The 15949-nt window shown below is 30.4% G+C and overlaps 2 protein-coding genes across 2 annotated transcripts; both read right to left on the bottom strand.

Annotated features, from left to right (window-relative positions):
• Positions 1 to 448: 448 nt before the first annotated feature.
• Positions 449 to 3484, bottom strand: LOC121131896 (dual specificity protein phosphatase 10). Its single transcript, XM_040727295.2, has one exon. It carries the CDS (start codon positions 2769 to 2771, stop codon positions 1137 to 1139), a length of 1635 nt encoding a protein of 544 aa, XP_040583229.1. The 5' UTR covers positions 2772 to 3484; the 3' UTR covers positions 449 to 1136.
• Positions 3485 to 3943: 459 nt separating this feature from the next.
• Positions 3944 to 12573, bottom strand: LOC139907605 (uncharacterized). The gene is made up of 3 exons (XM_071894063.1): positions 12457 to 12573; positions 8719 to 8780; positions 3944 to 4493 (listed from the first exon to the last, which is right to left on the bottom strand). Exons 1-3 carry the CDS (start codon positions 12536 to 12538, stop codon positions 4284 to 4286), a joined length of 354 nt encoding a protein of 117 aa, XP_071750164.1. The 5' UTR covers positions 12539 to 12573; the 3' UTR covers positions 3944 to 4283.
• Positions 12574 to 15949: the final 3376 nt, after the last annotated feature.

Genomic DNA, 15949 nt, shown 5'->3' with positions numbered 1-15949 from the left:
TAAAAAACGGAATTTTGATTGAACAAATAAATAAATAGGACATTTGATGATATGTCACGACTCTACTTCAGTAATACAAAAAATTACACCGTAATGTCGTGTCGGGAGAGGAATTTTCTGTTCTTTTCTCCTAATCAATGTTCTAAACGTCCTATGACTCCTTGGGATCGGCCCTCGGTGCTTCAAACCGTGAGTACTAGAACTGATTAAGAAATGTTCTAAAATAAAGTTGATTGATGTCATAAAGGACCAAACTATATAAGTTTCAGGACTGAACTGAACCGGACCAAGACTGAACCCCAGTCTTTAATAAAGACTGACACAACACTAATAATAGTTTCACACTTTGGAAATTATTGGCCAACTACCAATTGCTATTAGGCCATTTTCTTTTTTTCTTTTTGAATAAAGGTTGCTTGAACCAATAAAGGTAAAGACGAGTTGTATATAATTTTATAGTAATTTTTTATTCAATATATTTATGTAATATTTGACTGAAGAAAAGGGTGGATATAATAATAATTTTTATGTATGTATATAATATGAAAAGTGACTAGTAGAATCCACAACTTATAACATTATGTCGTTGTGGAATAAGAATTAAATAACTTTTATTTCGTTTTTTTATCATCATCGTCTGTAAATCTACGTGAAATAATTTTATCTATGATATGGTTTTTTTTTTGTTTTTTTTTACTATATAAATATTATTAAACAACATTCATATTTTTCACCCCTCTATACTAAGTGGATAATCTCCATTATCTACATAATACGTGTAACAGGGGGGACATCAAACATTTATTCTTCTAAGTAAGACAAATATATATTGTATATATTCAAAATATACTCTACAAAACACATATATAAACCATCACATGCATAGGATTTCATTTTATTCATTAATAAAACATTCAATGATTTGAACAAATCAAAGGGAACAGAAATTGTATATAATTTTTTTTTTTTTTTGCTAAAAATTATGGGAATTGACTAAAAAAATAGACGATAAATTTGTATGTGGGAGCGTGAAAAAAAGAAGAAAAAAATAATGATTCCTTTTTCTTTTAGTAGATATGAGATCGGCTTTTTGAAACGAAAAAAACAATAAACGTTAGGGGGGGATTGCTATGAACTTAGTGTGGAAACAGGGTTGTTGCCTCAGAGGCTGTTTGATGGTGATGATGAATATTAATATTATTACTAATGTGAACATTGTTATTTAAAATGATATTGCTGTTATCTCCTTGTTTGTTGGGCATACAATTGGAATTGAAATCCTGGATATTATTTTTAATATTGTGCTCTTCAACGTCTTCGATGCTCGCCTCAGATGAGGATAAAGAGTCTGAGAAGGAAGAGGTTCGTCGAAGGGGTGAATTTAAATTGTTTTTGTTATTGGATATAAGCCCTTGTTCAAATTCCCAGAGTTGACCCATAAAGTTGAGATTGGGAGAAATGATGGATCTACGGGTTTTGACGAATTTATAAGCTTCAGCCATAGCCATGGCATAGTATTTCATAAGATATGCAACTGCGATTGTCGGGGATCGGGACACACCCGCCTGACAATGAATGAGAACGCCGGAGGAGTTTATTTTGGCTAAATCAATAAATTCGAATGCTTCTTCAAAAAACTGATGAAGATTTTGGAATCCATTGTCTGCAGCTCGGAGTTGCTTGTATGTAATACTGGGATCCATGGTATAGCCAGGAGGCTTGGAGGTGACGTTGAGAACATAGCCAATTCCAAGAGAATGAAGGACGCTCACATCGCTTGCGTCACGCATATTGCCGAGGTACATATGAGGTAATACTTTGGTCGCTGGATGATTCTCAATGTCTTTAGCAGGAGAGGGGAGGTCCTGAAAAAAGGAGGAATCCGAGTTGGAGGATAATTCTTCGTCCATGAGATGATTTTCGCAATAGGATCGATTTGCAACTTCAAAGGATCTGAAGCCGCCTACTAGAACCACAGGCTCTCGTTCCTCTTCAACGAGAGCATTGAGTACAATGAGAAGAGTATGTCCTGTTGGGAGAGACTCCAAGCTCTCTGTGGAGTCGTCATACACAATTATCTCCTTCCAATGTGATTTCTTTAGTGCCTCTTTGCCAGCCTTAGATGCCGCTAGATCCCCAAGGGTCGCTTTACCGTGTTGTAGTCTCTTTCGATTAAATCGGTCACAGACGTTAACGTTGTATGCGGCTCGAATGTGATTCACATTATAAGCAATAAAGGAGCGACAGTCTACGACAAGAGGAGCGTGAATGGAAGTGATTCGAGAGGCAAGCTCAGGGGCCTCGATCGTTTTGACTTTTGAGAGGAGTAGAGATCGTTGGAGTGGAGAATCCATGGTAGAGGGAGAGCAGGGGAGGGAGCGAGAAGTGTTTTTGTGATTAAGGATGAGGGGAATATTGGCATTTGGTACAGAGAGGAGGTTAGGAGTCACTGTTGGAGAGCAAGTCATTGAGGAGAGCGAGGATGAGCTTGAGGAAATAGAAGAGGAGTCATTTGAGTCTATCGAGGGAGTTTCTTCTTCTGGAATAGGATAAGGAGGTGGGCAGAATCGCTTGTGTGGATGATGAAGGACACCTCCACTACTGCTGGTCCCCACGCCGCTTTGAGGGTCGGAGATGCTTCGATTGAAGCTTAATTTGAGTCCTTGTCGGGTTCTAGAAGGATTTCCTGCGTTTAACATCCCAAAAGGTCTCTTAGAAGAACGAAAGGATCCACTGGTGGCCTCGCATGTTGGTAGAACTTTTACTGACATTGGAAGCACAATGATGGATGAAATATTATTCAATGTCGAGCAAGTAAATTGAATTATGATCTTCAAAACTTGTAGGACTATGAAATCAGAAATGAGTCTCAGATAAACAACAAAAGTGAACGAGTGACGACGATGTTGTGCTAGCCTGCCTTTCTGGTAATTCACTAACAACAACTTCGTATTATGTAGAATATGAATCAAGTTTATGTTTCAACTGGATTTGAGTAAGAAAATAGACTAACGGAATCAAAGGAAGTGACTGCCCGTCTATCTATCCGTCCGCGTCTCACTTTTTAAACACACTGAAATAATTTTTTGATGAAACGAAAAAAAAAAGAGTGGAAGAGATGATTGTTAATAATAATAAAAATAACAAAAAAGCTCTTTGCCGTGGAATCCCGTCTCTTTAAAAAAAAGAATGGTGTTAGCTGCTGCTTCTCTTGCTGCTGACTCAGATCTAAGTTCGTTCGTTGTGATGCGCGTACGCTAGTGAAGCGCATCTAAAACACACACAGTTTTCCCCATCATCATCTTGATCAGGAGAATCAACTTAATATTATTATTATTAAAATAATTCAGTCCAACAGATAGCACCAAATCAAAAACACTCACTGAGTGGAACGCAATAACTTTGTAGTATATACTACATAGTAAATTAATATTAATACTTGAGGAGTGAGTCACGCGTTGAGCGCACTCGAGTATGACGTCAGAGGAATGACTCATCCCCCTCTCTTCTGCTTCATACACATTTAATTTTAGCTTCTCTTCTTTTTTTATGTATGAGTAATAAGTCTTCTTTTTCCTTTCGTTCTTTCTCTCTCTCTCTCTTCGCATTAAGGCAAGAGTACAGAAAAAGAAGAATTAAAAATGGCTGACGGATTTATATTTATTTTTTATTATAAATAACGTACTACTACTTCAAAAAATAAAAACGACTTAGGCCTCAATGCACACATTAATTAATAATAAACACAAGTCCCTTATGCAATATGTTAGATTCTACGCAGTGAAAGTATCTGACATTGACGATTTATCGTGAGTCATCATCATTCAAAAAGAAAAAAAAAAGAGAGAGAGAAATACACGCAACTGTCGAATCTCTCTTTTTACCCTGATTATATATATTTTTGTATATTCTGCTATTATTAAAAACACACTCATTTCACAACTTTGTATTTGTATTACATTTATTTTTCTGTAATTCAATCTTATATTATTATCAACTATTAACATTGTAAAATATATATTATTTAAACTCTTAAATGACGCGTCATGTAACTAAAAACTATTAAATATATATTGTACATACATTGATAAATTTATTAAAGATCTCTATAATCTAAGGTGACCAGATTTCTGAAATGGAAATCCGGGACATTTTCAATGCAGTAGTGAAAAAAAATCATTGAACATTATCATTATGAAATAAAAATAGGGACTTGTTGACCAAAAGTCTTATACAGCTTTGATCGGGAACGTCTGGTCACCTTACTTTAAACTCTAGAGAGATTAGAGACGTCGTGATGCTCTCATAAAATAAGGGTTTTGTTTGATAGGACGACTAGACTTGTCTCCTGCACTTCCAGAGTCACTTCGAGAGAAACGTGGGAGTTGCTCAGGAAGGGATTCCTGTTGGAAAAGTAGAGGCCCATATTTGTAGAGGAAGTAAGGCTCCAATCCACGAATGATCTCTTGATTCCTTTCCATATTCTTTAAGTACTGAAAGGGAGAAAATAATTAATGATTTGGGCCATCATCAATATCTTACGAGGATCGAATATAGTTCATCATTGACAATAGTCTATAGTGTGTATTTACTAGTTAATATCCATGACGGCAAAAATATAAAATAATAATGACTCATTGCTCCAAAAGTGGGTTTGTATCTGTTATGTTTGAAATTATTTAGTCCACATTGTTTGAAATCCTCAAATTCTCACTGAAGGGGTCATCATGATCTGTTGCCGTAGGAGGGTACTATACGTGTCTCTATCTATATATGAACAGTACATAACTTCATGTTAATATTATACATACTTATTATCTTGTTGTTCAAAGTACCAAGGATCTGAGAAAGGATGTCTAAGGGCTATATCCATCATATCCATACATGCATCATGCATGGAGTCTAACAACAATAGAAATCAAAATATGTCATTTTATACTGAGAGCTAATATTACTCAATGTATACGTTAGTCGTCTTCCATTTTATCTCATGCAGGCATATGGATATAGCTATTAGTGGTGATACTCGGTCCGAGATCGAAGTTTTTTATACAGTTCGGTCTTATGTGATTTTTTTTTCTTGAGCAATTTGAATCTACATTTCGCTTCAGTCTGCAATTTTGGACCGTAGATCAAAATTAAATCTTTTTAAAATCGTGGACCGATTTTTTCAATCTCCATCAATGAACCGATTTTCTCCTTACTGCTGATTTAAGATGTATACAAATATGATTTATGTAAAATATTTATCTTTATATGACGTTATTATAAGCCCATGTTCACAATTTTGAAACACAACTGAATTCATCAACAATCCATCTATAGAATCGGTCTAGATGGAATTTTAAATTAGACCAATCAAGATACTATTCGTCTTTGGGATCGATTTAAACCGAATTTATAATTGGGGCTGTTCAATATCGAAATGCTTTTTAGAGGACCGAATTTGTGTATAACTAATGTTTTATTTGTATATATTTGTTCGGTCTTGGGTTCGGTCTTTCAGAATTTTTTTTTTTTTTTTTTCAAAAATTCCGGCTAACCTCCCAATACTTACCACTCTAGTATGAAAAAATGTAGAGCCCTTCACTTTTCAAAAAGAAAAACACATTGTGCCTTTCTTAATAAAAATTTTAATATCAGTATGTTTTTGCCATTTTTGCCCAACCCCATTTTGGAATTTGGCACACCTAAAGGATGTTATATTATAGTTTGTGTTCACAATTTCAACCCTGCCCCTCTCCTACCCGCATACACGCTTTGTATAAAAGCCCTAATCGGGTTTTTTTCTCGATTTTTTTTTTTTTTTTTCATTTGCAGAATGACCTTGCTTAAGCAAAAAGTCAAGCCTTCTTTTTGACTTTTTAAATACAATTGTGTCAAGTAGTTTTTTTTTTTAAACAAGGAATGTTATATTTAATATTAAGTTCACTTTCTTCTAATGAATTGTGTCAATATTTAAATTAATGAAGTCTTTTAAGAAATAATGTATTATTCCATTTTCAGAATGACCTTTTTTTAGAAAAGGTCAAGCGTTTTTGTTTTTTTTTAATTTTTCATAAATTGTGTTCAAATTTCATCTTATCAATTTTTCTACGAAAGAATGTTTTATTTCATTTTCGGAAAAACCTTTTTTTAAAGGTTACACCTTCTTTTTGACTTTTTATTCAATTGTGTACATATTTCATTAAAAGAAATTTTTCAAGATAGTAATTTGTTTTTCTATTTTTAAGGATTAATATTTTCTTTATTTGTTGATTAATTATAAAAATTCAAAATTGAGTAATAGCTTTAATTCAAACTAGATAATATTAAATTCTTAAAGCCCAGGGATCTCACTTATTTGAATTACGTAAACCTATCCAAAACATTTTACAAAAATCTCAAGTATTGATGTTTGTAGAGCTTGATATTTTATGAGACTCCTAATTCAATGTTACATTTACTAAAAGAAAGGCTTCAATTTAAATACTAAAATACTTTTCTTTTTATTTAAAAAAATCCTTATTTGAAAATAAATGTTAGATTCCAAGAGAAAAAAATGTTTTCACTTCATTCCAAATCCACGTTTACCTTTGTTATGTTTGAAAGAATGTGTGACAAATTCAATGTGTGGCATACCTAGTCAGGGGCGTCTGCATGATTATATTTTGAAAGGGGCTTGGTTTTATTATTATTTTTTTTTTAAATTTGAAAATACATAGCTTTCACAATAAATTACAAAATGAAATTTCAAATATTAAGTTTTTGTAAAAAATTTCAAAAATTACATTACAAATATTAAATTTTTTGAAAAAAAATCAAAAATCCATACCTATTGACAATAAATGAAATTTTTTGGAAACAAATTGCAAATATAAATTTTTTTGGGAAAAAATATTTTTTTTTTTTTGGGGGAGACTACATCCCCTCCAATCAACCCTTGTTGGACGCCCTGCTCGTAGTATGAAAAAGGGTGAATTTGCGATAGTTTCTACTCTATTACATGAGATTTGAGATCTCTCAAACTTTTGTTTGGTAAGATTTACGACATTTAAAAATTAAAATAAACTTTGACGAATAAGTAATGAATGGTCTAATTCTTATTGATACTGTATATAAATACGTGGCCCCATTTTAGCCACAGGAACTCTGCACATCACTCCCCTAACTTCAGAGGACGGAAGAATGCTATAACTTGACTAAAAGTATGTTTTCAATTAAAAGAAAAATAATTTTGTCACTTTTTTATGTTAACAAAATTACGCCATTAAACATTTTTCCGTATTCAAAATTGTGTCTTCCTTTCAAAAATTAAGTATTTGATGAAATTAGTGAAAAGGTATCCTTTTTTCTAAAAAATTTAATGGACAAAATTAACAAAAAAAAATTAACTGTCAAAATTTTCTAAGAGATCTATTTTTTCATCGTTATTCACTCAAACTTTGTATCTAAGAGTCAGAATAATTGTAATGTCAGTCTAAGTTTTGGATTTTTGACGCACTTTTTTTTAATTTTTATTTGAAGGCCCTTTGAAAAGATACAATACCTTCTTATATGGAAATCAAATTTTTGAAAAAAGATAAAAATAAAGGGTCACTGAATGAAATATTTACACAGCCTTCAAAAAAAGGTTTGAGCTTTATTAAAAAAGGTTTTAAAAAAACATTATTTTTCAAAAAAAATATCTGAATAAAATGATCTATTCAGAAATTAATTCTGGGAAAAATAAAAAGGGCCATATTTTACTGGATTGCAAAAAAAAAAAATATATATAAATCCCATTATATTAGAGTGGAGAAATTTCAAAAAAATATTGAAAAACTCCAAGCGAAAAATTCTAGCAACTTTTACTTCAATTCCTTTAAAACTGTCACTCTCAAGGAACAGTCCTGAGCATTTGAACAGATCATTATTTATTCGCCAATAACTTCATATATATTTAGTATTTACCCTTTTGGTAAAACTATTGATATTTTTAAGACGGTATTACTTATTTATATTGAAGTTGATCATGTGAGAAATAACAATTCCCTGCGTCATGAATTTACAACGTTTGATTCATTCATTCATTCATTTAGAGTGATTATATTGTTTTTGTTTTGTGCTAGTGAAGGAACCGGGAAATGATAACTTCCGGCGTTTTATACATTTGTACATTGAGTAACATTTGTTCATTATTGGATGGTGGTGAGAGAGAGGTTTATCTGTTGTTTACATACAGTGCTCAGTTATGGATTTGTGGGGATTTAATGAAGGGTCTTGGAAACTTCACTGTCTAATAATTGTGTTTCATTATCATTAACAAAAAGATTAAACTAAACAATAGCCTTATTTTTTTTTTTTACAAATGACACACTATGGCAATGAAATTTGGGTAAGGGAGAGAATCAAACGTTTATGTAATTAGATAGAAAAAAGAATCAGTTCCTTTGAAAAGCGATTAAATCATATTATATCTGTTTGGTTCTTTTCTGAAGTTTCTAGAATGTAGCTACGTACAACAAAGCGGATCTTCAGTTTGGACAAAGAATGCGTTTCATCATTTGGAACTGTAATGAGGGATTCAGGTAAATGGTTTGTATTTTTATTACTTTTCTTCTTCTTAGAAGAATATGATGAAGACAGGACGTCAAAGAAGAAAAAGATATGAATCACAAGTACAGCTTTAGGACCACCATTGATGAATTGGTATACTAATTATGTGTATATCTATATAATTAAGAAAATAATATTTACCTGTAAAATATTTCCAGAAATTTGTTCAGCATCATTTTGACTCGAATCCATTGGAGAATCCCCTATTTAAATATTACAAAATGTTCATTATGCCAAAAAAAAAAATGAAGTATCATATTCTATGTATGTTGTACCATAATATATATATATATATCTACTGCATATCAAAAATCAAATGAATATCAGAAGGCAACAGAAGTTGGAAAACAATTTTGAAATTTAAAAGTCAAATTTATAATTTTATTATGATTAATTTTTTCTAGTAATAGAAGTGAGTGAAGACAATTCTTATTTTCGAACATCTAAAAACTAGAGTCACAAAAATTTACTTTACAATCTATATTATTGAAGCAAATTTTATCTGTTTCTATGTCCGAATGTATGGAAAACAGTCACAGGGTACACTCTATATATAGTGCTCCCTGATGTATATATATGTTTGTTTTTTGTAAGGTCGCAAGGAGAAGCCGGGTGGAAGGACTATGATATTACTGAATTAAGACCTGAGTTAATATCAGCTGCCTGTTTTATGATTTTAGAGCGAGAATGTGAATTACTGCTATAAAGAGGAAAATCATCTACATATAAAATAGCATTGGTGGAGGGAAATAAAATATTATAACTATATTTAAATTAATATATATAGTAATTTTATTATGCATTTTTAAATCAATTTATATAAAATACAAGCCAAGGATTACCCAGCGTTGCTCAGGCTAAGGAGGGAGAAGGAGATCACATTGAAAATGGTCAAATTAATTAAGAATATTAAAAATATTCCAAAAATACCTATATATTTATATACTACTAAAGTAATAATAATTAAATGAATGTTTCGTTGTTGTCCAAAAAAATCCTGATAATTCTAATTCTCTTGGATTCTTCACACTTTATCAATCTCCGGTCAAGTAAGGTAATCTACAAAGTCTCATTATTGCAACTCACCCCCCCCCCCACAAAAAGAAACCAATTATATATGCATTTTAAAAATTGTTTAGATGAGAAGTACGTTTTTATTTTCTTCAAAAAATTCCCAAATCGAAATTCGCGAAAAAAATTGCAAAAAACTTTTTTACGCTAATTTTGCAAAAAATAGTTAATAACATTTATTCGGATTGTAAAAGAAACACAAACCTACCAATTTTTGGTATTTGCAAAAACAAAAAAAATTTAAAAAAAAGTTATGAAGAATGTTGTTGAAAAAATAACGCAAAAATTATCTAATAAAATGTTCTGGAAATTAAAAATACTCCAGATAAGATGTTGCGTCGGCATTTTCTTGGGCTGAAAGTATCGTCTTGTGGCATTTTTTCTTTTAAAATTGAGAATTGACTTTGATGAAAAAATGGGGAAAAAAGAGAGAAAAAATCAAAAAATTATTAAGAAAATGACAGATATTTCAGTTAAACATTATTTTTATTTGGCAAATTTAAATGCAAACGAATCTACAGACAAATTTCTACATACTTTATTCCATTTACTAATCCCATATTTCATTTGGAAGTTTTTTGTACCTGAAATAATCGAAATTGCAATTTTCACCGATTTCTTTTTTAGCCCATAACTTTTTTGATTTTGAATAAACTTAGAAAAAGTAGTAATTAGTATAGTTGTTTTTTTTAAACGCCAATCACTCATTGATAAATAACTTAACCCCCTATTTAGTCTCCTTGAGCTGCAAAAAATGGTTTTTGGTTTTGGTCATAGCATAAGCCTCCTTATATGACCTCCCCAAAAATCAGCACCCCTTTCTTAGCCTGTCCCAGCTCAAAAGAGGGACCCATGCAAAATTTAAGCCTCCTAGGTTCAATGGTGAGGGAACGTATAAAGGACATCTATACATATACACAATCTCTCTTTTATGTATATACAGATAGGGGATAATTCTTCTTTTAGAAGGAGATGTTAATAAACCACGGCTTATTAAATCATGAACAAAAAAGGATAAAGAACACATGATCAACCATTTTTTCTTTTTTAGTTGTTATACTTAGTTTTTTCTTTACTCATATCCCATCTTTACTGATAAATATCATATACAAATACATTATAAAGGGAAAAAAGGGAGTAGAACCTCGCACTTATTAAGTCCAACTCACATTTAAAAAAAAAATAGTGGAAGTACTTTATTGTCGACAATTTATATCAAATGTATTGGAGTATTAAATGATATAAATTGAAGAATATTGAGTACTGTTATGCAAAATACTCTTAGGCTCGATATATCTGAACTTGAATAGTACATTTTATATAGTGTTTCTCTCCCAAGATTCCTCGGGCTTTTATATCCACAGGAAAGTTCCAATAAATATATTTTTTAAATACTTTTAATTGGTAGATCCAGAGTGTAATTATTTCATAAAATAAGCTTCATTTAATTTTATATAATTCATTAAATTAACCGCTATTTATAAATAATTAATATATGATAAATTAAATTTTTTACTTAAAGTCAAAAAATATATATATTTAAATTTCACAGTATTTACGGGATCCCACTGAACGACAATTTCCAGAAAATGAGATAGTATGGTAAAGTGGTTCCCATACTTTTGAATAAAACTACTCATTCCAGAACAAACAATCAAGAAAATAACCCAATTCGTAAAATCCCCTTTACATACAGTTATTATTATTTTTTTTTTTTTGTACAAGAAATTGCCATACATTGGGATTAGGAATTATAGATAATTTATTCGTAAAGTAACTATGCTTTACGTAAATTCATCATTAAAGAAGAAAATCACCCCATTGACATGATTTTTGAGGTAATTAATTAAATTTGCAATAAAATATATTTTTTTAGATTTGCATAAAAATCTTGTTTGTTTGTTTTGGGGTTTTTTTTGCACAAAAAAAACAACGATCATTAATTTATTCTAGTCAATTTAATTAAAGCTTTTAGCCTATTTGTTTAGCAGTACTTACTACGCTGCATACGGAATTGTTAATGCTTATATTAATGTCTTAATATGATTTTGAACGTGTTTATTAAATATATATACATTATGTTCAAAATCAATCAATTAACGAACCATTGGCATTGGTGTTGCGAACACATTTGGGTGCGAGAACAAGTGTTCATTACATGAAAATATGATGAAATATTAATTAATCATGAAGGAATTAAAACCTGATTCAAAATGATCGAAGAAGTTTTGCCAAAATTTTGACGAAAAGGAAAACTGCAAACTTTTCTTATCTTTGATGGATATTTAAATGACCTGTTTTACATATCATATGAAGATCAGTTTATTTTTTCTAAATATTCCCAATATTTGAAGTTTATTCGAGTTTACTACTTTTATTCACCTATGACCTGCATCATTTTGTGATACGTAAATGTTTCTAATAGTCAAATGTCACAAGAATCAAATAATCAAGGCCTTGAACAATTCATTATTCAGTGCAAATGTTGTTCGTAATTTCTGTACTTATGCATAAAATTTACAGAGCAAAAATGATAACAATTCAATTTAACCACATTCATAGATATGAACATAGATACGTAGAAAAATAAATTAAAGTGTTAAAAATAGTCCTTAAAATGAGCAACATAATTATCTGATATGACTAAATTTGCAAACATTTTAATGCAAACAAAATGTCAATTTGAATTTGATAAAAGGAGGAGGAAATCTTTTGTAAAATCATAACACGCAAAAAAAAACAAAAAAACTGTGTCATATACGTACATATGTAAAGGTTGAAATAAGGTCAAAAATGAATATGTCTCACCTCGAGTTGGATGAACCCATAAAACAACTTGAAAAAAAAGAAGCAGGCCTACAAAAATATAATGCTTTCGTTGGTTATTCATGCTTCAAACTGATGTTTTGAGGCTGCAAAGTTTCTCTTTATATAGGTAGTAAGGCTCTGCGTAGAAAATTCTTAAATGAGTTTAATTCGTGTCTAAAGGATATCATTGACTTTGAATTGATAAATGTATGACTCAAAGGAATCATAGAATTTAATAAGAGAGGTTAATCAAAGCCATCTATACATAAATTGAATTATGAATAGTACTGATTGATTTAGTTGGGAAATATGGCTGCTCACAGTATAATGTATACCAATATTGCATTAAGTCATGATATGTATAACCTTAAATAAATTATGTAGCCATACATCAAATTAATTATTATGCAAATACCTTTATTTCTTTAAAATTAAAAACTAGTATTGTCTTTTTTATGAGTTTCTTCACTTTTGATCAAAAAATAATCTAAATGGTATAGTAGGCCCTTGTACCATTTTACAGTAATTATAAGGACAATAAATGTAATATAAAAAGTGTGACATTTTATGTTGGGTTTCCAACCGTCCTCATTTGCTGGACATGTCTTCTTTTATATCCGTTTCAGAGTATCCAAGGGGCTTCTTTATAAATACATGAAATGTTCAGATTTTATGTGCTATGTCGACTTTCAGGGTGTACAAAGAGAACGGTTGGTCTCCCTGTTTTATTTTATAAGAGGTTTAGGACTGTTGTTCAGGCAAAAGGCATATTGAATAATATTGAACATATTGAACGAAATTTTTAATATGTTATTTCAATAAATATTCTTAATTAATTATTTTTATAATTAAAACAATATTCTTAAATGTTACCAGAATATATATTGTTTTTTATTCCATGGTAAGTAAGAATCAAAATTTGACCTTGAATGTTAATTATTTCCAAATATTTACCCTCATCCCTCTAAAAACCGCCACTAATCGGACCACATTTTTATTTTAAAATATGGTGATCCTAGTTATATTAATATTGTAAATTCTTAAAAAGGAGATGGCCATGGGCCCTTTTTTGTGCGGTCTCTGTATAGAGACGTGAAAAAGAGCAATTTCAAATGACTCTAAAAATCCCCCCTGAAAGGATCTCATAAAAAATATGGTAGCAATATAATACTGTCGATTCTAAAAAAAAGTAAAAATGCTGCTTCTATTTTTCTGTTCCATCCCCGTGCAAGCTTTATCTAATCCGTATGAGCATATCTCTACGAGAACACAGTAAGAAATCATTCCTTATAAAATGTGTAATCTGTGGTACTTTTTACCTCATTTGTAATATCAAAATAAATTGTTTTGATGTTCCTCTCCGGTAAAAAGAAAATAATGATTGGAGCTTTATAAAGAGCTCTTATCATTACAACATGCCAGATAACATAAATGTTTTGAGAGCTATCCATACTCGCCGGAAAGAACTTAAAGAAGTTAAATAAATAAAGATAAAGTAACCAAGCTTCTGACTTGATAACCCCCTTACGAAAATATTGTCGTCAAATTTGTCAAAAAATGAATGTATGTTGTCAATTTTTTTTTTTTGCTGTCTTTTTTTAAAACAAACGTCATGCTTTAAAAAAAAAAAGGCCTGAAAGTAACTACAAGTATACCTCATTTGTAAGTGTAAGTCCTTGATAGACTACGAGTATAAATGAGGATCTCATTGTTATTTATACCTCATATATGGTTGTTAAAAATATGACCTTACACAATGCCTTTTTGTAGTTTCAACCTAAATAGTGTCTTTTTATATTTGCTAAACATGTTATCATGATTATTTTCTTCTTGAAGGGAGAAAAATAACTATAAAGTAGTCACTAGTGCGTGAAAGACGAAGAGTAAAACTGAAAATTGGTTGCGAATTTAACGGCCTAAATTCTTGTTGGACTCGGAGTGGAATTAAGGATCGACATCAATTCATTCCTCCTTATATCCTTGCTTGATACGAAGGGGAACTTTTGTATACTACCTTCATTTCAAAGCTTCTTGCAGCTGATATAATGTATTGTCTTGAGAGCCAAGCTGCTCTCCTGCCAAATATTCTTCAAATTGTGAGAGTGACCACGTTTTTCAGTTGTTTTTTTTTTTAACATATAGGTAGATCATATTTTTGACAACTATAAGTTTTTGTAATATGTACAGAGAATAACCTTGTAGTTACCATTTTCTTTCGTAAATGTGAGCGTATCTTCAAAATATTATTTTCTAACTACAAAAATAAATTATTAATGGTATTTGGGAATAAATGATAGTGAATTGCATTTTAGAATAGTTCTAGTGAATGAATCAAATTACAACCTTCTTGCTCGATTTATATATCTATAACTTGTATAAGGCTTAAGAACCAAGGATAGTCATGCAAATTCATGAATATATCTCATGAAAAAACCTATTGCTTGGGTTTACTGAAAATAAATTATTTAATTATAATTATTTTACATGTTATTACAATTGCCAGTTTTAATTTGGGAAATAGTTGAAGCAAAATATCATATAGTAGAAACATTTTATAATTTTTAAGTCATAAATAATCTATATTAATAAGGCAAAGTTTGCCGTCTGTCTGTCTGTGGAGGACTCATTTTTGAGTGAAGACTTAATATTTTAGTATTGTATGACTACTTGGTATAAAAAATTACAGTTTAGCAACGAGAGTGTGTGACATACTTCATATTAAAAAAATATAAAAATTCATAAAAGATAATACTCAAAAAAAAAAAAATAAGAAATTCATAATAATCAAAAAAGACAATATAAAAAAACATATATATATATATGTATTATTCGAAAAGATCCGAGACCCAAACTTGCTTTAGCTACTAGAACTTTTACGGATCGTATAAAAGATTCGAATAATTTTTGGATTTTAAAAAGCTTATAGTATTACTTAAAAAGATATGATACATATATATTGAAAGTAGCATCTCTATATATCTAGACTAGTGCTTGGACCCACAACTACAGAAACAGTTGTAGAGTGTGGTTATTCCAAACCTCACTAACACACAAATATATAATATATTTGGTTGCCAGCTATCGAAGTTTTCTTCTAATTTTTCTTGAATCAGTCTTATAAGATTGATTGTTTGGACACGAATTAGTTGTTATTAAGCTGTGATCAATTATCGAATAATAATTCCATAGTTGATTTTGGAACTTGTTCTGTTTTTTTTTTTTTGGAGGAAAGTTTGCAATATACTATAAAAGTAATCGAATGTTATTATAACAATAATTATAATAATATGAATCATTATATTATAATAGTAATATTAATGGGTTATTTATTGTTTCGGAATCAACAATCAGTAAAAATGTAAGCTTAATTCTGCTTCTATTTTGTTCAGGTCCAAACTTTGAGTAAAATACAACTAAATTCGAGAAAAGGTATCCGTCTAATTGTAGTTTTGGATCTGAAAGTTTGAGTTTTTCATTTTTTCTCATCTTCTTT

This window comes from Lepeophtheirus salmonis, chromosome 1 (genome assembly GCF_016086655.4).
Source record: "Lepeophtheirus salmonis chromosome 1, UVic_Lsal_1.4, whole genome shotgun sequence".
Taxonomy (NCBI): Eukaryota; Metazoa; Arthropoda; class Copepoda; order Siphonostomatoida; family Caligidae; genus Lepeophtheirus; species Lepeophtheirus salmonis.
This window is presented reverse-complemented; position numbering and strand designations above follow the sequence as displayed.

Bases quoted from the DNA above. Each gene is read 5' to 3' on its own strand.
- LOC121131896 (XM_040727295.2), bottom strand. From the start codon at position 2,771: ATGTCAGTAAAAGTTCTACCAACATGCGAGGCCACCAGTGGATCCTTT.
- LOC139907605 (XM_071894063.1), bottom strand. From the start codon at position 12,538: ATGAATAACCAACGAAAGCATTATATTTTTGTAGGCCTGCTTCTTTTT. The intron at 8,781-12,456 runs GTGAGACATATT...ATATTTAAATAG, and splicing joins ATGGGTTCATCCAACTCGAG to GGGATTCTCCAATGGATTCG. The intron at 4,494-8,718 runs GTAAATATTATT...TCTCCCTTTCAG, and splicing joins TTTCTGGAAATATTTTACAG to TACTTAAAGAATATGGAAAG.